At 38.3% G+C, this 25831-nt stretch overlaps 1 protein-coding gene across 2 annotated transcripts in view; it reads right to left on the bottom strand.

The window, feature by feature from the left end:
- The window catches only part of SMPD3 (sphingomyelin phosphodiesterase 3), a 152002-nt gene that overhangs the window by 28115 nt on the left and 98056 nt on the right, over nt 1-25831 (bottom strand). For both annotated transcript variants that reach the window (XM_080411128.1, XM_080411129.1), the window contains exon 2: nt 10941-12562. In XM_080411128.1, coding sequence (XP_080267254.1) covers nt 10941-12275 — 1335 coding nt within the window. In that variant the 5' untranslated portion in view covers nt 12276-12562. The remainder of the gene's footprint in view (nt 1-10940; nt 12563-25831) is intronic.

Genomic DNA, 25831 nt, shown 5'->3' with positions numbered 1-25831 from the left:
TACACGCAGTCACTGGTGGATCTACCCCTAAGCCAGAGGACTGTAGCAGAGTCTCAAAGGACATGCCCATCTGCTGCGCGGCAGATTTCCTGGCCCCCCGGCCCTTCAGGACTGCCTCCCAAGGGACTCTGCCCACCAGGCTTTTAAACAGGCCAAAGTCGGCCCTTTGGGAGTCCAAGGTAGTGGTTCTGCTGAGCCCCCTTCCTTACTTCTGCAAGAATTGAAAACTTCATCACCTCATGATCGCTATGTCCAAGATGTCCTCCGACCACCACATCACCCAGCAGTCCTTCCCTGCTGTACATCTTTCAATGCCATCTACCGTAACCACGCTGAAAACACTGCAGGTAATTTTTTCTGTCTTTATAGCAAGAATGTACTGCTTATAATCCTCTTATTGACTAAAGCAGATGGAATCATTTTCAGTGTCTCTATCCAAAAAGCATAAAAGATTTAAGTCTAAAAGCTGAACATCCAAACATAAATTATTGTCAGTTGAGAAAAAGAAGTCAACTCAAATTGGCTTTAGAATTTCCTATGCAGACTTAATGGAGTGCCTGACAAGGCCTCGTACCCATCAGCCAGTTTATGCATGGGATCGCACTCATTTCCATTAGTCATAAATAAATACGTATCTTACAGTGTCCCTGTGTGCACAGATCTATACTGAAACGGACTCAGCATCTTCCCCCTCAAAAGAATGACAAGAAATGGCCTGGAAGAAAGACTGACGGCCACTATACACACGTGGGTGAGTGCAACAAACGCCCCTCGGGATTGCCACCATAGGGGAACAGTGCCCCTGGGCTGCTGAGCACTTGCTAGGAACAACGGCTGCTTTACACACCTCCCCCCAGAGGAAAAGGGAAGGGGCCTTCATAAGCACTTTGCTAATTAAAAAGAAAAATAAATATAAAAAAAAAAAAGCTCCAAAGCAAGAGCTGAAAACATTAACATAATTAGAATTTCCTTAGAAAGTGCCAGCATGGAAGTACATCCAAAGCAGCTTGTCTCCCAGATTTCACAATTTGTCCAACTTTTTTGTCTTGTGGGATTGAGGTGTTGGGTTTTTTTGAGTGGCAGTATTGATGTAAACCGCCAAGCAGAGTCATTTTGAGTATAATAATCATCATAATGGAGGCAAATATTTGTGACAACTACTAAGAGAGAAGATAAATATCCTTGCAGCCTCCTAGTCAGTTCTCAGCTACAGTAGAAGCACTAGTGTATTAAATATGGTCTGAAATAAAATAGAAAGGTCTGATTATTCAGTCTAATTTGGTATTTCACAGATGAACAAGGTCTATGGGATGTGCAGACAGGAAAACTACTTGACCTCTGGAATATTACAAGCCCTGTAATTCTGCATAAAAACATTCCTTTGTGTGGCCAAATACTGTAGCTACTTTTAGACTGTTCCATTTTCAAAGGTATATTATATTGTGGTGACTCGGCCTGAGCAGCGACGTGGCAGCCCTGCAGGAAAGCAACACTTGAGTGTTCTTTTCAGCCTGCAACGTGGATCTTGGCAGAAAAGTTCCACTTCCGCCAAACCAAGTCAGCACTTCACACTAAATGCAGAAGAAATTTCTAAATTCACATTTACGAAGAAAATAAAAGTCAGCAAATAAGCCAGAGTGGCTCCTTCCCCAGGAGCCTGACTTAAGTTCACCTCACCTGTTCTACCTTTGTAGCTTTGTGTCAATTCACAGGGTAATTCACTGAATTACCCTTCTGTAGGGAACTACTTTCGATACTGCTTTCTAAAAATCATTGTATAGTGTTAGTTGTGTCATGGACCACTCTTCTATGTCTGAAAATTTATATGAAGGCAGTATCTAAATATATTTATAAGTTCCCAATGTTTTAAAACAGGGTAATTATTATAGGAGGAAAAAGTTGTATGTGATACCCTGTTAAACTCTGATGTTACCTAGAGGTAAAGTTAAAACTGAGAGAACATACCTGTGGTTCTTAAAATTATGTAATTTTATATATAACTTAATAACTTTTATAACTTAAAGTGTCTTAATTATATAATTTTTGACAAACAAATCAATGTTTTTCAATATTATGCTGACATATGCAAAATATATTCCAATTCTCAGTACATCTGCAGAGGTTAAGTCATCAAACTAGTCAAACCTTCGGAGGCTAGGAGTGGATCCTGATCACAGTTTGTTACACCTCTAACATTTTGTTAGCTCTTGGGGTGCGAGGGTATAAAAAGCTCATTACAGATGAGCAAGAGGCTTTCTTTTGCAAAGAGGAAAGCCTGTTAGGGTTCTGTTTGAAATTCAGAATGCCAGTTTCTACTGCAACGTATTTACATTTGTCCCCTACCTGTAAATTAAATAAGTGCAAAACTGACAGTTCTGAATTTTTATTTTCAGTTAAGAGCACTGTGTGAAGTACACAAAAGCGCTTGACATCAAGTACTTATAATAAAGATGTCACTTCTATGCCATAGCATATTAGTACAGTCTGTTGAAAAGACCATGCTGATACTGTGCAAAATTGTCTGCGTTCCTGGAATTGTGTATCAAAAACTTGTCCTGTCTGGACTAAAGAGTGGTATGTCCTCCAGTTAGACTGGTATCAGGGAATAAACGGTGCTCATGAAAGAAATCAGATTAACAAGGCTACAGCAGAAAGATTCTTGTTGGCAAGAAAAAAAAAATTAATGAGAAGCAACAGTTGAAATTTTAGAGCTAGAGTGAAGGCAATAGGTTTGAATTCAATCGCATTACTTGCTATCATGGGAATTGTCTGAGCTAACTGGAAAATCTTGCACATCTCATGTTTACCATACTCTGGTATAGTAAGCATACAAAGCTGCAAACATGACAAATGTCTTTAACAGTTTATATTTACACCGTTTCTATTACATCTGGATGTCAAGAAAAGCATCAACAGATACTTAAAAACACACACATACACAAAAAAAAAAAAAAAAAAAAAAAAAGAAATGCTACCTAAATAGCAGGGGTATTTCATACCAGCTTAAAAACCAGCTTCAAGAATGTCGCTGCTGTGTTAATAAATCATCAGCTACTTGGAAGGAAATGTTCCTCAGTGCTGAAAAATTTGGGCCATGCCATAACATGAGAAACCTCACTCAGTTAAAGAAAATAGATTCTCAAAGCTGACCAATAATGTGTAGACAAAACCAGAAGGTTTGCTACAAAGGTTAACTTAACCTTTTAGTGACATTTTCTAGAAGCTTCACATTGCCAGGAGGTAGCCATTCCAAACAATCCTGAATAGACAGTTTCTTAAACATGTACCCTCCGATCTAGGTACTACAGTCTAGTATATATACATGTCCAAGCACATGCCACTGCCACTTTCTTCATGGGAAGCAAATCCAGGTGTGCAAACCAGAAGAGAGCTAAAATTTTGGCATACTCCTGGAAAAAGATCTCCAGAGTTTATCACCCCACAATCTACATGCGGTCAATAAACCCAAAGTTGGGAAAGCTAAATAATCTGAAAGCCATGTTAAGAATCCTTCAGGGAGATGGGATGCTATGCAGAATCGCTCTAGCTTTGGCCATTATAGTTTAATCACTTCTCGGACTGTAAATGAGCAAAACCATTCATTTCATCAGCTTAGTTGTCCATGAAGGTGTCAATTTCGCCATTGGAATAAATGTGCACTGTAGGACCAACTCCTGCATTATTCTTTTGAAGAGAGTATGTCTCCAAAGTATCCAGCTCTATGGCAAGCAAATTTATGGTGATGACAACAACAAAGCTGATGATGTCCATGTTTTGAAAAAGAAACGAGCCAGGCTGAAAAGCACACCTGCATGCTCTGTGGGGAAAAAAACCTCTCTCTCCTTAAAAACGAAAGCATGAGCACTGCATTTGCGAAGAACATCATCTAAGCAGGGGCCTTGAGTTCCTGTTTGTCTTAGAAATAAACTGCCACAGACAGACATTAAGAGCAGGGCACAGAAACAGACTTTACAGTAGATGTGACAGTGACTTACTCCCACAGAAATGTTTATCCTACCATATGTAGCCAATATTGTTTAAGTTCAAGGGAAGCTCCATTAAAAATATAGCAGCCTAAGATTCAACTGCATTACTGCAAATGAAGCAACTGTACGTGCAGAAGCAGTGGTAGCTGCACACACTTGTCGCTCAGACCTGCTGGCTTTGATGCTGAGACATGCCTGTAACAGCACACTGTTTACACCTCTCTGTTTTGACCACTGTGGGAATATCATTATACACATCCTATGTAATTATGACAAGCAAATGATAGAGTAAGGAAGATAAAAGAAAGCAATGGAAAATACAGTTTGCCTTTCCAGTACAGCTTTTCCATCATCTCCCAAACTGTATCCACCCTTCCTTGACATTTTTTTCCCATTTCAGCCATTTCCCAAAACAAACAGGAGTCAGCACCAAGAAACTAGCTGGAATAGCCGGTCAAACCGTGTGCCCAAGTCCTCCTTCCTGTTACTCTTAAGAGAAGATGCCAAGGAAAACCTGCAACTACTTACATTCACAATTCAAACGTTCCCGTCACATGAGGATGACTTAGATTAGCAGTAACTTCCAAGAAAGATGTGTTTTATTCCTGTACTTTATGTTCTTTGTAGTGGTTTTTTGGTTAGCTTAGACATAGTGGAAAAAGATTGATCTTACTTTCAGTACTTTGACAGCTCTGCCTTTTGCCTTCAGGCTTATGTAGCAGCTTCTAAAGAAGACACATTAGTTAAATTATAAATACGTTATTTAAGCATATTAAGTAAAGTAGTTTGAAATGTTATAGAGGTCAGCTCAAAATTCTGTTTGGTGCTCTGCAATTCTTTCCAGCCACATCTGCACCTGATGATTTTAGAATTCTGTTTTTCCCTTCCTACCACATGACAACAGTTACTGTTCCATGAACTCAGAGAATTAGTTATTTGGCAAAGCTCCATTAAACTTACATGTGAGGGGAAGCAGCTGTAAATTGGTGCTGTGAACGAGGGGCTCATCCTCTTCTGAAGAGGAGCAAGCCCACAACTCACATTCTCTCAAATCTGTATTTGATTCTGCACAACAGTTTTAATTTGTCCTCATTATGAAGGAGAAAAAGACCATGATTAATGACGAAAAAAGACCGTGATTAATAACATTAATTATATCAAGGTGAAGGAACATGGTATAGTGCCATGGTAGGGTCTTTTTTTTTTTTTCTTTTTTAAAAAAACATCTCAGGCAGGTTCTTGGACTCTATCCAATTCCTGCATTAACATTTTATAGCAGAAACTGAACTTGTGGAAAATGTTTAGGTTACCCTCCTGACTTAAATGGCACAGCTTTAGAGTTACCTAAACAAATCCATGAACAGCACTAGACATTTTTTTTTATACATCTTGGGATGACTGTAGATACTGGAAAACTCATCAAGGACAAGAAAATCTAACGACTGAAATCTCTAGATGATCTTTTCATGGGGTCAGAAAACAGCCATTCCCCTTTTCTGTGGAATCCTTGGACAAAAAAAGCCTCCCCTCAGTATACTGTGCCACTGTACAGCAGAAGTTGCCCCTTCACTCTCAGCCACAACACACTGAGTTGGCACGGGACAGCGAGGACAGCTTACGTGACCCAAGCCAAATGTATCTGCATCAGTAACAGCAAAAAGGAGAACCACAGCAGTTAATTCGGGGAACCCTCATTTTGTCGTACAAAGCAGGCACCTCGAGAGTAGCAAATAGTAAAAACTGTGCTTCATAGCAGTTCTGCAATTAGAGCTACGGCTCCTTCTGCCATCTGTTACCACCGTATCAGCTCTTTTGGAAGCAAGTGTAGCTTTGCACATAAAGCAAAGGTTGCTAGGTTTCCTTTAAGCGATGAATAATATGTTCTCTACACAATTACTGTACTCCCTGGGAACAGCATTAATTTTCAGAGAATTTGAAAAGTAAATCTGTTAATAACCTTAGGAATTACTATTAATTAAACACAAGTCCTTTCAGAAATTTAGCAAAAACCACAAGACATATTTTCTCCTTCTGATTCCTTTTGATTTTGTTAGAATACTATTAGCTGTTCAGACTTCCCACATCAGACTGCAGTTTAGCTTTTGCTCTATGTTCACATACTGTGTTTTAAGCAAGAATTCTTATTTTTGCTGAACTTATCTCTCTGGGCAGATGCCAAACCCGAGAATAATTTCCTCCTAAGAACGGTAGGAAGAGCTGCCTTCTATACAACATACTTCCATATCTCCCGGTCTCAGCGGGAGGAAAACCACTCCAAAACCTCTCCTCAGTTAAGAACCATTTTGAGAATGATGCCTCTTTTGTTCCCTTCCCTACCCCAAGTATGCATTTACTTGTCTTCTATGGTTTAGATCTATATTGCAGTTACAGCTATTACAATTTAAGGGTAAGAGAGAGGCAAACTTCTGTCAACAGAATTGACAGTTTTTATTAGATTGATACATCTGGGAAAATATGGACAAGCTCTCTAACTCAGTAACTCATCAGGGCAAGTTAAGGATGTTTCCTGCTTTCATTGCACTACTGTCCAAAACTTACACAAACATCCCCGAAAGACAGTGTAACTAAGGCTACACACTAATCCCTCTATCTAAAAATGAATGTTGACGTTTTGAAACCTCCTAGTAAATTACAAACAGGTGATGCATTACACAATTTCTGCTCAGCACTCATGGATACCTTTTAAAATTGATTTGACTGCAAAATCATCATCCAGTTTCTGAAAGGGACATATATTTTACAACTCCCCTTTAAATCCATCAGAACCACTGTGCATTAAAATTATGTATGTGTCAAACCAACAGCTGCAGAGTAACCGAGGCCACTGCAATCTGCATCACGTTATATACGGATACATACAAGCTAGCTTTTTTAGTTTGAATCCCCAGCACCGGCTAGCATCTGTGTCAGTCTCACTTCCCTCCTCTATCTGCAGCACAGCACCAGCAAGAGACAACTGAAGTGATAAAACCTGCAAAGCAGACTCAAGGGTTTTCTTAGGCATTTTAAATTAATGTGAAATGCAATGCTAGAACAGAGAGTCACGGCAGAGTGTCCCAAGGGCCCAGACTGTCAAAGTATGAAAATGGATTGGCTGATTTATATATTTGCTAACTTCTCCTCTGAGTCTTTAGCGGCAACTAGGAAGAGTGGTTTAACACTTGCATCTAAGTGACGGTTTCATTTCCCCCCCTTCTTAAATGCTATTTTTTCTGTGCCTGTGTCCCTCTTATGTCCCAATGAGACCCTCAGATTGGAGACAGATACATTGCTAGAGTCTGAAGAGATCAAAGTGCTGAATGAAAATCAGTTCTCCTGTAACACAGAAAACGGGCTTTATACAACGGCTACTCACAACTATGTCATCCTCATGCCTCCCGCCTGATCTGGAAAGCATCAGCCCATACAGATGGAAAAAACGGTCTCTGATCTCTGTCAGGAAAATGGCAGCAGTGGCAACTTTCGTGGCAGACATTTTTAGGAAGAGAACAGATGAAGGCTAGCAAAATTCCTTTGAACAGCTCTCCGGTTAGCATTTGGGTAGCATGAAATCAGTAGCATGAAACAGTCTTAAAAGCCTTTGTAATTTACTTCCAACTTTCCCTTGGCTGTGACACCCCAGGTGTTAAGCCACAATCAAATCACTTGACCTTCCTGTGCTTTAGTTTCTCCTTCTATTAAGCAGATATTGACCTCTCTTTACTATGCACTCTGCGACATATGAATGAAAAGTAGTATGTAAGAGTTGATTGTTATTATAGCTACTAATAATAACCGCTGAGCTCTCTAAGTCTCTCAGGTAAAATAGTTCCGTATGACTAAGCAAATCTCTCAAATCCTTCCAAATCTCCACTTGAACTTCACAATCTAGATGGCGAAGGCAGGCCAGGAAAGGGGAGGGGGGGAATATGGAAATGGAAAATAATTTCCACTTCTGGAAACAGAACCTATTCCAACGGGGAAAAAAATGTGTGAAATACCTGTACCCTGGCAGTAGGGATCTGGTTTGTAACCAAACTCCCCCAAAACAGTTTTGCCTTTTTGTTCAAAATAATTAAATTTTCATTGAATTTTTAGTTCTGAGATCTTTAATTTATCTCCTTAACAGTTACATTTATGGTAAGGATACCAACTGTACTCATTAAATGAGAGCCATTTCTCTGAACATTTTTTTGAATTTGGATGTTGGATCCTTCCTGAGGTTCAGAAAGATTTGAATAAAGGCTTCATCTTCCTCATGAGTGGAAACATTAAGTTTTATTTATATTTACTAAATATACAAATCTTCTCCTCTGATTGCTTTTTACAATTGTGGAGTTTTTTTGAAATAATAGAGAGCAATTGCTCCTTTACTCAGAGGTGCAAGCTACGCAAGGGGAACAGTCTTCCTAGGTATACTTCCAAACCAAACTGAACTGATGTCTTTTCGACTTCAGAAATGGGAATGCTGTGCTTTCCACAGGAGTCAGGCACTTAAAAACACGGAGTTTGCATAGGACAGAGAGACTTAACTCCATGCCACTACTGAATGGAAAGCAATTAGGAGACCCTTGTTCTGCAAGGCTCTCTCTTCCTGTCTTCAAAAGCACACTGAGATTAATGCATGACTAGATCGTGTTATATACATACAAGGTCTTTTAAGAGGCAGTAAGTTACCTAAAAGCAGTGATACAAGCTGTGCATTTTGAATGACAGAGTACCTTGCGTTTTAGCAATGACACCTTCCAACCACAGTTCCGATAGCTTTGCTAGCTTGCTGCTGTCCCACCGTAAGACCTCAAGACTTCTGAAGGTAATTAATTAGTTCTCACTGACTTCAAAAACTAACAGGCTTTTACTTACTGTAGCTTTTGTCTCTGGAGTCCACACACACTCAGTTGCTGATAAAGCACTTCAAGAAAAACAACCTTTAAACCTACTTTGTTTCAAAGCTAAAATTAAACCGATCATTCCTACTTTTTGTTGTTGTTGTTGAAGAAATGACCAATGATCACTTAATGTACAATTAAGAAAGGCAGGCACTGCATATCAGGACAGACTTACTCAGAATGAAAAAAAAAAATAGGTATAAAGTACAGTATGTCAGAATGACACAGACATAATGAAAAACAGCCTTTTAGCTGGGTCAGAATTCTGTCATATTTAGAAGAATGTGGTAGTCTTCAAATCTTCATAATAATTAGTCCCTGCTCAACTGTAACGTTATTTAACAACTTGGATCCATAATTAAGTTCATCATCCCAGTGGAATTTTGGAAAGAGGCTTAATTTTCTCCAAGAGAAATAGAGACATCGCGGCCTGCCTAGCAGGTTAGTAAATCAATGACTCAGCATTGGGCAGCTGAAAGCAGATTGTCTTTAATCCCCTATATATGCATATGTTGAAGGGTAGTTTTGTGACCCTGGTAATATTGGCATGTTTAGGGTACACTTCCTCTGACCTATTTTAGATACCTACAGTAGGAAGAGAGGAATCCTGCCCCACAGGTGGCTGGCTGTCGAGGAAGCCGGGGATGACCAGCTCCAAAGTCTAAAGTACCTACATTTGACCACAGAATTCCCATACTTCGTAAGTACTTAATTCTTTGGAGTGACTCGTTGCAGCGTCTTAGTTTTACTACACAACATGTATGTTCATTGTTGCATGCAGCACTTTAGGATAGAAAACCCAGAATTTAGCTGTTTATAAACAGAAGAGTACAGTACAGAAAGCTTAGGCCCAATTTTTGGAAACCTGTATATAGATATGGATAGGCTTTTGTTTATGTCAAATGTATACAAAATACTGAACTATTATCAGACTGCAAATTCTAATATTTGTGCTTTTTATGCAAGCCACAATACCAGAAGTTTTTGCTTTGTTGACAAATTAGAAACAGTGGGTACAAAAATCCTCACTGATCCTTATTAACAATCCATATTCTTAAAGGCTATTAATGGCTTTTGTTGAGGACCTGTGAGTGTATGGCACTAGAAAGTACGTGTGATCTGAGCACCTGATGTATTTGGCTAGCATTAAGAAAAAAGTTCAGGTTTGAGTTAGTGAAACCCATTCCAAAGTAACAAAATCACAAAATCTGAAATCCAGTATTCTAGGAGATTTTCAGACGTGTCTAAATTTGCGTCTCTGCGCAAAGTCTTGGTTCTTGATTAATCACAAATTAGCAGAGCCAGCTTTCCAGTTTATGAAAAGCACGGCCAGATTCTCCCAAGAATTAAGCCTGAACAGCCACCAGTCTTGGAAAAGCAAAGCATTGCATGAAGATTTCTATTTCTGTTTTTCATGATAAACAGACATATAACCCCAGGCTTCCTGTTCTACCATTACTTCATTTAAGTCAACTGTGTTTAAAAAGCAAAAAAAGCTCTGTGCTCCCCAGTGTCCCAGGCAGGTGGTTGTTTGTTTGTTTTTTTTTTGTTTACTCTTCTTTGCATCTCTCTTTAACAATTGTTGTCTTCTGCAACCAAGACAAAGGGATAGCCATGCATTTCATTGCAATTCTTTCACTTCTATTCTACTGACATTTAGACTTTTGATTGTCTTTTGATTTCCACATAAATGCACAACATGCATAAGCTGGTTTCCAACAGTAATGCCCATTGTACTATACTCATGTTACAAAGCTTAGAATTTGTGCATTTTATTAGAGATAGTTCTGTAAAGAAAGAAATTAAAATTACATTAAAATCACTTCAAATTTTGACACTTGAAATTATACTAAGTTTACCTCCAAAAGTCCCTCATTATTTCACGCACATCCATCACTAACACAGCATCTAGGCCACAAAACCATATATATACGTTGTATCAGGTAGTCTGGATCTCAATATTGACTCTTTGAACTCTTAACAGAAATGACTGAGAGAAAATAACATAATTTATAACTTGTCATGTATACAGAATCAATATTTATGGCTTCAGAAAGGCTCTTACCTTGAGAAACAAGGCTCCCTTGGAAGCCAAGGAGTCTGTTCCTCTTCCATTGGGGTAACAGTGATAGGCAGCATCCATAACAGGATAGCGGCTGGCAAAAAGGAGACCACTGTTCACAAACTTAAAGCTACAGCAGCCATGGCAACTGTAGACCCCAACATCATAGACAATGTATTCAAAATAGTGATGAAGCTGCTCTTTCAATTTCTCCGCAGCTCTTTTGTCAAACACTTCCTGCAAACACAGAAAGTCCAAGTTGGCAGGGAAGAAAGCAGAGATCTCATGATCAAAGGTCTCATCCGTATGTTTCTTTTTCCGCACTGAAGTCTTCTTCATGATTGAAGCCTTGTAGAGGAGCTTGTTGTTGACAGTGCTTTGGTCCACTGTACCATCTCCAACACGCACTTTAACTAAGGACTCTCGTGAGGCAGAATAGCTGTCTAAACTCCCAGAATCTCCTTCCTTCTGTTTGTGGTTAGGTGTTTTTGAGATCTCTGCATCACCTTCCGGTGAGGGCTCTGCTGGGCCACTGGCATGCGCCTGGCCATTGATGGTATCTGTTTCTGTGTCTGACATGTGGCCATTATCCTCTCCATTTATGCGGACAATGCAAGTGTTCTCTTCTCCCTCGTTTGGCTCTCCAGCTCCACCTTTATCTTCTCTGTCCTCACTGTTGTTTGAGCCTGAATTGTCTCCTTTATACTCCATTGATGTTGTCCTTTTGATGCCAGCATTAACAGTACGATTAGCGCTATCTCCACCCTGGGGGGAGACCAAGCTGCTAAAACTTGCTGCACTGATGGATGTGTTGGTAGGAGAATCTATATATATTTTGATCTGTGGTCTGCTTGCCCCATTTCTGATCCTCCGGCCAATCTCTTTAGCTCTAGCCTGTGTATTGAAAACATTATTAAATCTTGCCAGAGAATCTGGCAGCAGGCAAACGTTGGCACTGCCGAAGCAGAAGCTTTTCCCATTCCCTGCAGCCTTCCATTCAGTGAGCAGTGTGGCTCCATTGGCATGGTTCTTGTCTTCTAGCCTGGAGTAGATATATGGCCTTCTGGCTGACTGGAGCGGGGACCATAGCAAGAAGCCAATCAGAGCAAAAGGAAGAGAGGCTACCAACAGTGCCAAGTAGATGGGAGTGGTAATAATGATGCAGAGTGCATGAAAATAGCACGGATCGTCTGCTCTTTGACGTTTTTCATAGGTGGTTGGAACAAAAGAGGCCACAAGCCTATCTGCTAACCAGTAACATGGGAAAATCAGGCCCCAGGAAAAAGAATGCAGAACCGACAGAAAGCTGTTGGGAAATGGGGAAGTGTATAAAACCATTGCAACTTAATTATGACAACACTTCAGGGCCTACTACATGATGTCACTGTATCAAGCATCCATAAGAACACTGGGCGGGGGCTGGGGAAGAAAGGTCCAGTCAGGAGTTTGTTTTTTTCCAGTGAGAGTCAATAACAAAACTTTAAGAGCACCATTTCACTGTGTTGGAGTAAAAATGAAACAAGGCCACTGTTTTCGTCTGGCTTTTTGGCATCTATATTTGTCGAAGGATGTCATTGTTCACTGGAGGCTGCCATAACGAAACACTCCGGAGGCAAAAAGGAAATCTGTAAAAGCAAAAGCAAAATATAAATTAATCATGATTAAGATTATTTAAGATTATTGGTTTTAAACTGCAGATTTCAGCTTTGAAGAAAACAATGCTAATTGAATATAGCAAATAAGAAAAAGTTTCACATTTTTGCTCTGAAGACAGACGAGGTCTTTCAAAAGTTGTCTTACCAGTTGAAAAGCTGTCTTACCAGTTGGGAAATTCTGACCCGAGGTATTTAGCAAATGTCATGATTAACCAAAAACATTCAAACTGTCAGGGGCCTGATCTTACAAAAAAATGCTTGGCAGTATACATACAGCTTTTTTCTTTCTTTTTTTTCTGTTCGTTAAGTAATTTAAGTCATCTCAACAACATCATAATTTGAGGTTTTAACACTGGTTTTGGTAATATGAAATGCAGAACATTTAAAAAAAACAAGTACTCATATTCATCAAACTGATCAACCATTGGTGATGGCATCACCAGTGAACGCAATGTCACCCTCCATAAGCTTAAGCTGTGCTGTTACCCTTTAAGAGGAGCAAAGCTAGATGGCTGATGAAGGCAGAATTCCCATTGACAATGTTTCAAGTTTCAAACCTAGAATGTAAATTAAGCAGCACTGGATAAAAAACATTCACCAAATACGCAAGAGAGAGGATGTACATTGGCCCATGCTTTAAAACCCATCTTTATTTTTGACATCTTGGAGAGATGAAAATTACATACAAATATTTATTGGCATGAGTTCAATTAAAATTTGGGGCACTCAGGTGGTCAAAATTAAGGAAGTGGCAGTTTGATGTGCATTTTAAACATTCTGCAGGGCACCCAGAGACAGAAGGCTATTTCTATTTAATAGCAAATAAAACAATTATACGGGACACAGAAGAAATACCCTTTTACAAAGCAATGTCACCTTAGAATAAAAATGCAATTCTTCCATTTTCTCTCACTTTTTAGATTTCTGCTTCTTGAAACCAAGCCCTTGCAACTGGTTTATGTTCCTACTCTCAGCGCATTTTTTACCTGTGGTACACATGCAAGACTGACAACACAGAGTATACTGTACAGGTCAAAAGTGGTGAGGCAGGCATTAACATACATGGCTTAACTAGCTCTCTTTTTACCACACATATTTTTTTCGTTTATTAATGATAAGAAAGTTCTTCCTCAGACCAGAGTCCCAATCGGCAGGACTGACTCCTCGTAGCACATCAGATTTGCAGCCATACAGTTCTGGTAGGCACCATGGCACAGAATTTTTTAAAAGGAACAGATGAAGATGAGATAGTTTTGCAGATACTTCTTCCCAGAAGTGAAACACAACCCTGGGGCAAGCAAGCAAACATTAGTCTGAAAAAATCTAGCAAGATGGCGACAGGGGCTCCTAAGAAAAACTGACTGGAGATAGGAATCAAGTTCTAAAACAGAATGAGAAAACCCAGGTTGGGTGGGGACAAGACCTTCAGAAGTGAAACCAAGCAGTTGGTTGGTACCCAAATACTATAGAGAAGGAAAAGTCAGGAAGTGCATGCATTAAAAAGGATGGCAGTACCACAACAGAAAACGGCATTTAACTACTGTGTTCTGGGCATGAAACATGGGGGATAGAAGAAAAAGGAGCTGGTTTACTGCAGCAACACACACCTGGCCTTCCAAGTGTAAGAATAACACCCCTGTAACTGCTCACAGCCAGCTGCACATTTTGCCAACGCTATTACATTTAATGGAATATACAGTCCTGTGTATTTGCACCTTGACGGTACTGGACACTGGAAAGGTGGGATTAAGGGAGGTGGGGTTTTTTTTTGTTTTAATTATTAGCTTAGCATAACTTCCACAATCTTATGCAACATGTTTGAGTTTAAATAAATGAGTGACTAGTCAAGTGCCAAATAACAAATGCTTGGCATTTATTCATTGCCAAAGGCATTTTGGAATGTTGATAATAGGGGGAAGCCTAGCAGATTTGTTTTCCTGAATGATTTTTAGGACTCTTTAATAAGAATGTTCAAAAGAAACTCTGGCATCTACATATCAGATAGAAAAAAATAACTTAAAACCTGTCCAATTATGTAATTACCATTAGAAAAGAAAAAACTGTAAAGAAGCTATTTGGTTCTATTGGACGCTTAAAATGCTTTATAAAAGCGCTGTCTATTTACATAATCACTCAGCACACCAGAAAGGTTCTTGTTTACAACGGTGCCAAGGGTAAACAGAACACTGTTGTTTGGGGTATGTGAAATGAGGACAGACTGCAAACCTTATATTCCAACTTTCAGGCTAATAACCTTTCTGGTGAAACCTGCAGTTGTGTTGCAGAAGATAAGGTCGATTTGACTTTGACTATTTAAAAATTACACATCAGTAAAAATGCAGAACCATAGTGGACCCATAACAATTTGTCTAATTAGGTCTTCTATAGATAAGTATTTTCTTAATTATATGATGACAGGGTGTTACAACTCCTAGGGAAACATGACATCAAGTGACAGTTCTGTAAATAAAGTAGTCAACGCCTGCTCGATGATGCGATGAAGTAAAAAAATCAATCCAACATAACTCATGCTGTTTCTGTTATGGACTGCAGCATCAATAATCTATGAGATAAACAGCTGTCCAGCAAACCATAAGACACTCCACTAAAATGGCTTCACGAAAGCAATTATCCAGATTATGGGGGCATACTAAATCAAAGGGATTCATGCTTACTGTGGGTCCAGTATACTCTCATGTGTATTAGTAAAAAAGGAAGAAAAATGAAGGCAATCAGAAATCCTTTCACAGGATAAGATTACAGACCAAGTGCCATAAAGCAAAGCAGTTCAGACTGAGGTCTGTTTTAACAACATTTAGCAAGAATGTAATCCTTTATAAACACTAAGGACTGAATGATGGTTCAAGGCCACATTGGTGACTTGTACATTTCCTCTGCCTTAAACAGGGATAGTAGCTTTGAAAAGCAGGAATTTGCTGGACAGTTTTTGACTAGGTGCCAGCTGCACTCCTCACTGCTAGCCTGCTCAAGTGGGGAGGCAATGGGGATTTGAGTATGGAGACACATTCCATCCATTTTTCGATGAATTTGTATAGAATTCTCACAACTAATGATACAGAAGTACAAAAACTCCGATACCACAGCAAGTTTTGGACTATGATAGCTGGAGAAAAGGGAGGAGGGAATCACAGATGTCCTTTAAATTTTTGCATGGTGCAGACAGAAGACATCACCACATCAAGGCCCAAATGAAAAGCGCTCCTCTTGCAAGTAAAATATTATCTTAATTTATTAATCTTATAGATGAAGGAAATAGCACAACTTGCCAAAGCTCTGCTACAGACTCACTGGCGTGCACACGAACAAGAAGTTTCCTACTCTTCTCTCTTGGCTACAAAACCAGATGCGTGGTACTGCCTCAAAGCCATCCAAACCCAGAGAATTAAGAGAGTCATGAGAGACATATTTTATCTCAACAAGATCTTGAAGGGTGAGGGAAGGCACCATGTGAGTCAACTGCGACTTGGAAAACATGACGTCAGTAACATCTCTCCTAATGCAACGGTTTAGATGGAGCCTAAAGCTAAAGTGCCTAATTCCTTGTGATGAAGGGTATTACTTGGTAATCCAATGCTTTATTCATAGGGGTTTGAGAGATTAAGGGAGAATTTAAGATATTGCAATGAAACAGATATTTTTGTATGCTACAAAGACGTAAACTGCAGTCTTGTTTAGTTGCTTTTATTATTTTCTAAATGCTTGAAGGCTAAAAAGAGAATTTATTTAATTCTTTTTTTATGGTGGAACATCTCTAACTTTATGGAGCATCTCAACTTTAGTGATAACAAGACATAAGGTGGAAAGGTTTCAAAGATTTTTATGATTATAATTATGCCCAGAAGTATGCTAGAGACATCATAGATCAAAAGAGATGTTCCTCGCTCCAACATCACTTACAAACTAAAGGACAATACAAGTCAACAAATGATATAGAAGAAAAACAACAAATGTTGCAATAATAAGGTTATGCAGACAGTCTAAAAATAGAAAAGTTTTAACTCTCTTTTCTTAGAGAACTAAAACACACTTTCAAATTCAGGTAACTCAAATTTCTTCAAACTTACTAACATCTCAACTGTATTTTTAAAATACTTGTAAATCACTACAAGAACAGCTGTTTTTAAAAAACAGAATAGAACTGTTACAGTGACTAACTGATTGGGAAAGTTACTCTATGGGTAACCTCACATAATAATTTACATATATTCATTAAAACTAGGTTTTCTTGAATTCTGAAAATTACTTGGTCTTCACTGAAAGTCGTAGCAGTATAAAACTGGATTCTAGGAAAGTAGTTTATTTAGACTGTGTTGACTTTGTTAGCTTTATATCTTTGTCACTGTAATTCAAAGCAGACAAATACAGTTTACAACAATGCTACTACTATGCCATGCAAACCAGCAAAAAATCAGTGTGTGAAACTAAGAACAGGTGAAATTAAGATCTGAATGGAGAGAGAATTCTTACTCAGGCTCCCATCACTGCTTATTAGACAAAGCACAACTTAATTTCTGCTTTCCTCCATGGTCTCATCTGATTTTGCTCCCACACACACTTAATAAAGTCTTTCTCTCTTCATTCAGTCTATTTCCCCTGATTATTCTTATAGATGCTTTTAATTAGTCTAGTTCAACAACTAACTACCCTTCTGGAAAAAAAACAAAACCCAAACCTGCTCCAAAAGGCAATATACATGTGACCTGTTTTCCATTAGGCTTGATTACCTGACTGTAATTACAGAGATCCAGCCACCTCAAGGTGTCAGTGGCTCTAATGGAGATCCTTTCTTGCTCCCTTGACATCGCTTCACAGCCTGGTGTTTTAACTGAAATCCCGCCATCCTGACTCATTCCATGAAGCAGTTTAAGATGTATGGTAAGGGAATTTAAGTAGTACTTACTGGCTCATCTTAACTTTCACTTAAGTCAGTAACATTTTACAGCTTATGAAAATCTTAGTAAAAACTTAGTAAAAATGTGGATCCACTATGATATGAGAAGTTGAATTAGGTGTATTACTGATACTGATGAATACAGCACTACTCATTCAAACTAAGGATTTGTCAGAAGGAGAAGGGAAGGAGGAAAGTGTTTTTGCAGACATGCATCGTGATGTTAATTTTCCAGTTTCTCCCTAAACTTTCTTCCTTCTTTCTAAAGAAGGTAATCAAACATCGCCTAGCTGCTCTGCAGCTTGTCTCTTTTATGTCTATAGGCCACCATCAGGCAAGAAGCCATTATAAACAAGATGTCTAGCTTAAATGAACTAACCTGTAAGAAAATAAAATATTAAGAAGTGTGAATTTACAAGTCTCAGTGAATACGAGTGATGTCAGCAGTTAAGTACATGTCTGCAGGGGAAAAAACACCCCCACAAGTTCACACAGCCTGCTCAAGCCTCTGGCGTACTTGGTAGGGAGTGGAGTTACGACAATGCAATCTCTGTTCAAAATATAAAGGCATCAAACACTTGGGCTAAATGTTCAAAAGGAGCCTTTGGAACCTCAGTGATGCCTCTTGCTGAGTTGCTGTAAAAGCTGCACATTTAGGCAGATACGATGCTGTTATTAACCACAGCCCTGGCAGCTTAAGGGACCTATGAGGTCCATCTACTACTCGGAGCATATCAGCCCTTCTGTAGCGGAGCCCACCACACTGCGGTTGGATGGGTAGTGGTAGGAGGTAGTAATCATGTTCATTTGACAAAAGATTAGCTGTAGCTGGTCTCCTGATCAGTCATCTTCAGAGAAAAGCTAAGCTTCATGCTGGCATGGTATCCTACATACCTCCTCAGCCCAAATGGGAGTTTTTCTATCACAAAGCTGAAACTTTGCTGATGATCAGCCTGTAAAACTTGCTCTGTGCTTTACAGTTAAGTGTGGCATGGCAACAGATTCTCATTTCCAAAAGCAAGTTGTCTCAATTTGGTAGTCCCAGATCATATTCCTAGGCCAAAACCCATACCCACACACCTTCTGCTACCTAAATTAAATTGGATTAAGTGTTAAAGTTAATATTAAAATATAAATGTAATTATGTTAATGTATGGAAACACACATTAAAAATATACCTAAACAATTCTAACTAATTGAAAAACATGACAAACATGACATTTTTTTCTTTTTTTCTTTCAAAATGGATGGAAAATCGAAGCTGAATTCATTACTGAAGAAAACAACCAGCTTTTATACTCCAGCAAGCAACCTTGATTCCACCCTGACACACCAGGTATCACTTGCTTAAAACTTACATCTGGAGTCATAAATGCAGAGGGGATATATCGTATCTTTCAACCCTTGAAGAGTTTTACTCTTCACATGTACAAGCTGCAGTTCCAACAATGAACAGATAAGATAGTTGGTGTGCCTACCTACACACCAGCTGTGCTAATGGCCCTCAGCAAGCCCAACCCAAACACAAAAAGCTTCACCAGTCCAACTCCAAATTCTAAACTATACCTTGAAAACTTTGTGCATTCAGAAAACTGTGACTGTGAGTGTGCCAATACCACCCTGTGAACATATACTGACTAGGCAGATACATGCCATGTGGGAACTTTTTTAATAGGGCATTTAGTTCTAGTTAATAGGGCACAAAGATCTACAAATCTGAACTCCAGAAACTTTCATCAATTATTTTTATCTTTGTGGAAACAGAAGCAGACTGACAGTTTCTTTTGTATTTTGGAAGGGCCAATGGCACAGATGCTTCTAAAAATATTATTGTTATGCAAACTAAGTAACACAACAACCAATGACAGTTACTATCAGCAAGGACACACTTTAAAATACAGATCTAAGCGCACCATTTCAGTAACTTCTTCAGGAATTCAGAAAAATAATCCTAATCAGCAAAACTGTCTCTTCTGGTACTAGAGACAAAATCACATATTTGCAAATTATCCACTCATATTCATGGCCTTAAGAGTTAGTAAGAAGTAGCATCAACAGCATATCTAATGGCTGAAAAAACCCAGCAAATACTTCATACAGCTTTAAGTTTTCAGAAAAGCTTTGCTATTAGGCAAGATTTAGAATGATAAAAAAAAAATAATTATCTGACCACTTCGTGATCTCACTCAGTACCTGGAAAGCTAAACATTCTCTATTTTGAGACCTTATTTGGTGTACTTCAGTAGTGAGACAACTGCAGCTTACAAATGCATGAATCTGAGACACTAAGCTCTGTTTATACAATAGAAGTGGAATGGGGTCTATTTACAAAATCAGCTTTTAGTGTGCTTTAGCCCTCTATTTTACAGGAGCTGGAGTAATTCAATAATGGCTAAATAAATCTGATCTTTGTAATCTGATCTTTGTAGATGGTTTGTTTAACAAATCTTAGTGAGATGGAACAGTATTACCTTTGGGTGCCCAAGACAGAATTGGAGATAAAATTTTTCCTACTCATCTTTCACCATCTAAAACCTACCGAGGCCTGACTGCAGCCATGCCTAGTCCATAAATTGTCAGGGGTCATAGGCTCCCTGTAAAAAGAAAAGCTGTACTTTCTCAAGCAGCACTCAAGCCTTCAGACATCTGGTTAGTCCAATATGGCTCATCAGATAGATTATAAAGTAATCAATTTTTCCCAGAGTGGGTATTTTTATACTGTTGAAGTTCTTAACAGCTGGCAAAGAACAGTTCTTTTAGCCTACAGTAAATCCAACACATTCCCTGCCAATAAATATCTGTTCTTCTATAAAAAAGCTCACCTACAATTCTAAAAATACTTTATAAAGAAAACTAAGATACAACACAAATTAATTAAAACACAGCTACCCCTACAAAGAAAACTGAAGTACACTTACTCATGTACTACATACAGAAAACTGGAAAAACAGAGCATTTGTAACTTAAGTAAGTTTTCATAGAAACCCTGAAATTAGACTCCTTAATTCACAACCTTCTGCCCTACCAACAAAGGTATATTTCCTCAGGGTTCGTAGGGATCTACTTGTATGGCGGAGAAACATAAAAGAATCAGCGTTACTCAAAACTCAAGACATAAATACTAAACCTTTCCCCCAAAACTTGTTACCATATCAGCCTCTCTGACAAAAATGCAAGAATTCAAACTAAAAATTCTTTTAAGATTAAATTTTTCTGAGATAGGCTGAGTATTTTTGTTGCGTATTTTTAAACAGCTAAATATAAGTCTATTAAGATTCTGATTAAAGAAAAAAAAACAACCCAGAGCACTCTATACTTTTGACTTTCTAATGTGGTAACAAATTCAAGCAAAAATACTTTGTCTGCTTATTTGTAAATCCATTTCACTGTAATACCCTGGTAGACTGAAGTACACCCCCATCCTCTCAAATTTTAATTCCTTCTTATAAAGTAAGACATAAAAAAAGGCAGTTAGCAGTACTTTTTTTTAAATAACCCATCCAATCAGTTTGTACTTTGTCTAAGAGAACATTTGTTGCCATCTTTACATAAAGCATGGCTGAATTTTGCCAAGATACTACAAAGCTATTCATCTCTCAAATACTCGTGAATGAAATATTTAAAACCACAGAATTTTTTTGGTGATTTGTCTTAAAATCACTTTTAAGAAAGCAGAGAGAAGATTTTGTGCAGATTTATTCTAGGAATGTCCTCATGCCATGTTGTAACTACAAAATCTTCACTGTCTACAATGGAGTAACATGCTACTCTTTGTTACACTGGGTACCTCTGGAAAAGCAGTAAGTTGTATTTTTTAAGACCCATGCCAGGTACCTACTTACCATCTAACTACATGACCGCTTCTACACATTTGTAGAGACCCCGCAGTGTTGGGTTTTTTTAAATGTGTTCACTAGGAAAATAGCATTCTTGAAAAAAAATATCATATAGAGTCTCACAAGAATGCAAACAGAAGGACTGCAATATGTTTCCCACTCATCCTAAAACTTATTTCACTTTTTATTAAGCTTTGGGTTATATAGAAAATGCTGATCCTTCCTCTTGCCCTTCCGAGACATCCTGACAAACTGGAAAATGCGCTCAGTGTGTTCTGGACGCCTTACTGTTACAGCACAGGAAGCAATGTTCAGTCACAAAGCATCCTTTGAAGTCTGCTGACACTGCCTCGTAAGAACCAGGTTTCTGGCACTCTCCACGAAATTGCCCGAGTCTCCCATATTTTCTGCTGGCAGAACAGATCCTGGATCACGTCTGGATGCTTCCAACCTTTGTTTCAGAGACTCTTACTCCACATACATCACTGGTTTTGTGCATGAGTTGCAAGGGGGATTCAGTAGAGCAAAGTGAATGAAAAATGTAGGTGGGGTGGGGGTAGGGAGAGGGAGAAACTTATTTCTGAGTCAAAAGATTTTATATATCTGTGGAAAAACAAGTATAAAAGGGAAATCTCATTTTTGTACTATGGACAGCACGATGTTTAATCCATAACACACCCTGAAATATCAAAACTGTTGTTGTTACTCAAAGCAGTCCATGTTTAGAAAAGAAACAAGAGAAGCTACACGGAACATTCTAACACTTCTACCACTAGCTTAGAGAGTAGCATAAGCCAGTAAAAGAACCTGACAAGAATTTTAAAGGAAAAAAACAATTAACAAGTGAAAATGAGCAGCTACTTCACTTGCGCATGTATATCTGCACACAAAGTTCATCTTACTGTTCTGTGGACTTTTATTTTCTGTAAAAATACAGGAACTGTTTAGATTTTTTCTGTTATTAAATACATTTGTAAAGATCAGGACAATCTACAGGTATTTTGTTTTATACCCCTGATGCCCATTTTTTAATTACTCTTGCAACTACAATGAAACCAGGAAGTTTTCTACACCCAGAATGAGCAGGAGGGACAGAGTAGTTTATTTACATATTTAAAAGGAATCCCTGTAGTGTTCTTGTATGATCACCAACAGATGATGCATACTAGATGCCCCTCTAAGCCATTCGCAGAAAAAAATTGTTTAAATATTTAATACGCTTTTAAAAATTTCTCCTGACTCAAACCATTACCAGTTTTTTTCATTGTGACTGGAAGTAAAATGTTTAATTGAAATAGCTGTTACTTAATAAATAACCAGAAGCTGTGCACACAAATGCATAGTATTTCCAGATCAGATCTTCACGCATACTTCATGCATGTTATTTTCCATATGCTAGAATATAAGACAAGTCTAAGTAAGATCTCAATCCAAATAACAAAACTTTATAGAGAACCAGAGTCACTGACTCCAAAATAGACCTGGGTCTATCTCTTGAATAAACAACTTGATCTCAGGAATACATTTAGGATGCAAAGCAAGCATCCGAGAACCTCACTGCTGCCTTTACTCAGTCAGGTAAGCCTTACTGTTGGCACTGTTTAGCAAGAAGACAAGATACTACAAATAAATACTGCTATTCCAGGGAAGAAAAAAACCTGACTGCATTAAAATCTGGTCAAAACATGGTCAGGAAAACAAAAGAGTGGGACTTAGTTTTTTTTACCAGATCTCTGATTCACAGTGCAAGCAACTAATTTTAGCTTCAAAAAGGTTGGGTTTAGTAACCTCTATGCAGCCAGTTCTACCACGGCAAATTAAATGGGTTTTGGCAAATTAAATGGGTTTTGGTTTAACCTGTGTTTGTCAAGTTTGTTCCATGGACTGACTGTGCAGTCCACTATTTTCAAGGTGCATCCTCAGACAAGTATAATACCTGTATAAATTATTAGGGTTATAAAAGTGCTAAGAAGTACAGCACTCACCCAGCAGAATTTTTAATAGCGATGCCTAACGCTGGAAAGACTTTTGCTACATCTTCCAAACCAACAGTCTCATCCTATTGTTAAATAAAGTCACTTTACACTGTGATTCACTTCAGAATTCAATTTTTAAGAGTCATTTTGTAGAGCAGAAATACATTCCTACAAAATTAAATTCTCTTTACTAGAAAAGCAGGCCTTCATACATTGAATGCTGTGATCTTGGAACTGAAGCTCTTCAGCACTGAAATGAAATTTATATTCCAGTGTAAGTTTGCATTATCTCCTGCATGTGACAGGACAGTGGTCAAAGAAAAAGGGGCAAGTCATGGAATGCTATATTTCTGATACTTTTAATCTCCTTATTTTAGGATTATCTGATCCCCACTACATACCTGAACTTGTCACATACTAATATCTGTGCCTGTGTTATGAATGGTACAGCTTCAGTGATGAAACAGCAATATTTTTTTTCCAGTTACCTTTATTAGCTATAAGTTGCATTTCTACCTCTGCTAACTGCTCCTTGCCTATGCTACACTTTGCAGGACGTACATTTACTTGAGTTTTGCAGGCAGAGATGCCATTTGTTTGCTGGTCATGGCTTGTACTCCTATATTGCATTTAAACAGGACTACTCCCTGAGATAAATTTGCATTAGTAACACATACTGGAAAAGTATCACAGAACTGTTCGACAGAATAACATTATTTATATAATTCTGATTATTATTCACCCCAAATTTTGTATGATTTGAAATGATGTAGAGGGAACATACTGTTAGTATCCTACATAAAATTTATCCTGATCACTCAAATAGTTTCTTAAAACACCATCCCCTGGATGCCTCCTTTTGAAATGTTTAACGAGGTATACATAAAGAGGGTAATAATTATAATGGGGGTGTAATGAGCTTCACTATCAACGGGAGTCAAGTACAGTAGATTTTTATTTCAGATAGTTATCGCTATGTGCAGTAAACACAGCAGCAAAACCAAAGAAATACAGCCTTTGAATTACCTCTAGTGAAGGGAATTCACAAAAGAGAGCATTAATTTTTATTCTTAATTTGTTATATGAATCTGTCAGGTGTTAAGCTAATAAATCAGAGACTGGAAGCCTCATGTACTGACATACAGCTACATAGTACAGCACACAAAGTAGAAATTCGAATTCCAGTGTGTCATGGCTACAGGTTACAAGAAACCACTTGTGCCTATGCAATTAAACATCAGTTTCCACACCAAAAAGACAACTCCTTGTAATACGATCAAGAGAAACAACTGCCTTACCTACTAGCAGCAGACCGCGATCACAAGAGATACCCAGGGACCACCATAATACACGAGCTATACAGTTACCCTAGAATGAACGACCTTTTCCTAGGGAAGACAAGACATTTATTTACAAGCCATGTTCACTCACTCTCGAGCCCTACAGCCAAAACAACTGCACAGTTCCTAAATGCTGCTGATGCATTTTGTAGTAAGTGTTGTCAAGCTGGTCAGGGCCTGGGCTGAGATCTCTGAACTCGCGCAAGACACTGAAAGCAGGTACCACCAGCTGGTTACACTGCTCATTCTGGTTAACAGGATTATTGAACTGTTCTGATGGGAAATACTACTGGGCAAAAGCCATAAGGCCAGTATGTGTAAAATCAAGCCATCTCAACCTTCCAAAGATAAAAAACTTGTACTAAAATAAAAATGTTTGTGCTCTTGTTTTTTGTTCAGTGTTCCATTTTTCCTAATGAGTAATTTTTCCTTTGTATTTCAGTCTCATGCATTTAAAGAAGTAATTTTGTAGCTGAGATTAAAATTACTCTCTGAAGTTATTATCCTGAAACTAATTGAGAATTACGAATGGCACCACTATGGCAAAGAAGTCCAACTGGTAAGCGGTGAAGACAATAAGCCTTTACTGCTCACTCAGCTGATAACACAACTCTACTTTCAGCATTATGAGCAATTAAACAAACAACTCATGCTGGTCAGTTTGAAAGCTCCAACCTAATCTCGCAAAGCTATTCTGGTAAACCACAAAGCTGTCAAGGTTCCTTCATATGCTGCTTAGCATATTAATTATGTCATTATTATACTATGTTTTTAAATACACAGTTGATACATATCAATGAAATTACAAGGAATTGACAGAAGAAAGGAAGGTATAAATACAAGCTAGGTAAATTCAAAGCAAATTCATTTAAGTTCCAAACACACACCTTCAGTATGAAAGTCATTCTTTAATGTCAACTTTTATTTAAATGCTGTCTTACTGATTATTCTTTTCCTACATCCCAAGATCTTCTGTGCTGCTACATTATCTGTAAACAAACAAAGCAGAACAAAAACTAAAAGCACTAATTACACACGAATAATTCTCAGAAGCCAAATAGCTGCCCTGTTTTACCACATACATCCCTCCTTTCAACTGCAAGAACTCTGATGAACAAGTTTTGAGGAAACAACTGCTTTTGTAATCAACATTGATCTTCACAAGCAAAAGTGTA

Source organism: Falco punctatus (assembly GCF_963210335.1).
Source record: "Falco punctatus genome assembly, chromosome: 14".
NCBI classification, from domain to species: Eukaryota; Metazoa; Chordata; class Aves; order Falconiformes; family Falconidae; genus Falco; species Falco punctatus.
This window is presented reverse-complemented; position numbering and strand designations above follow the sequence as displayed.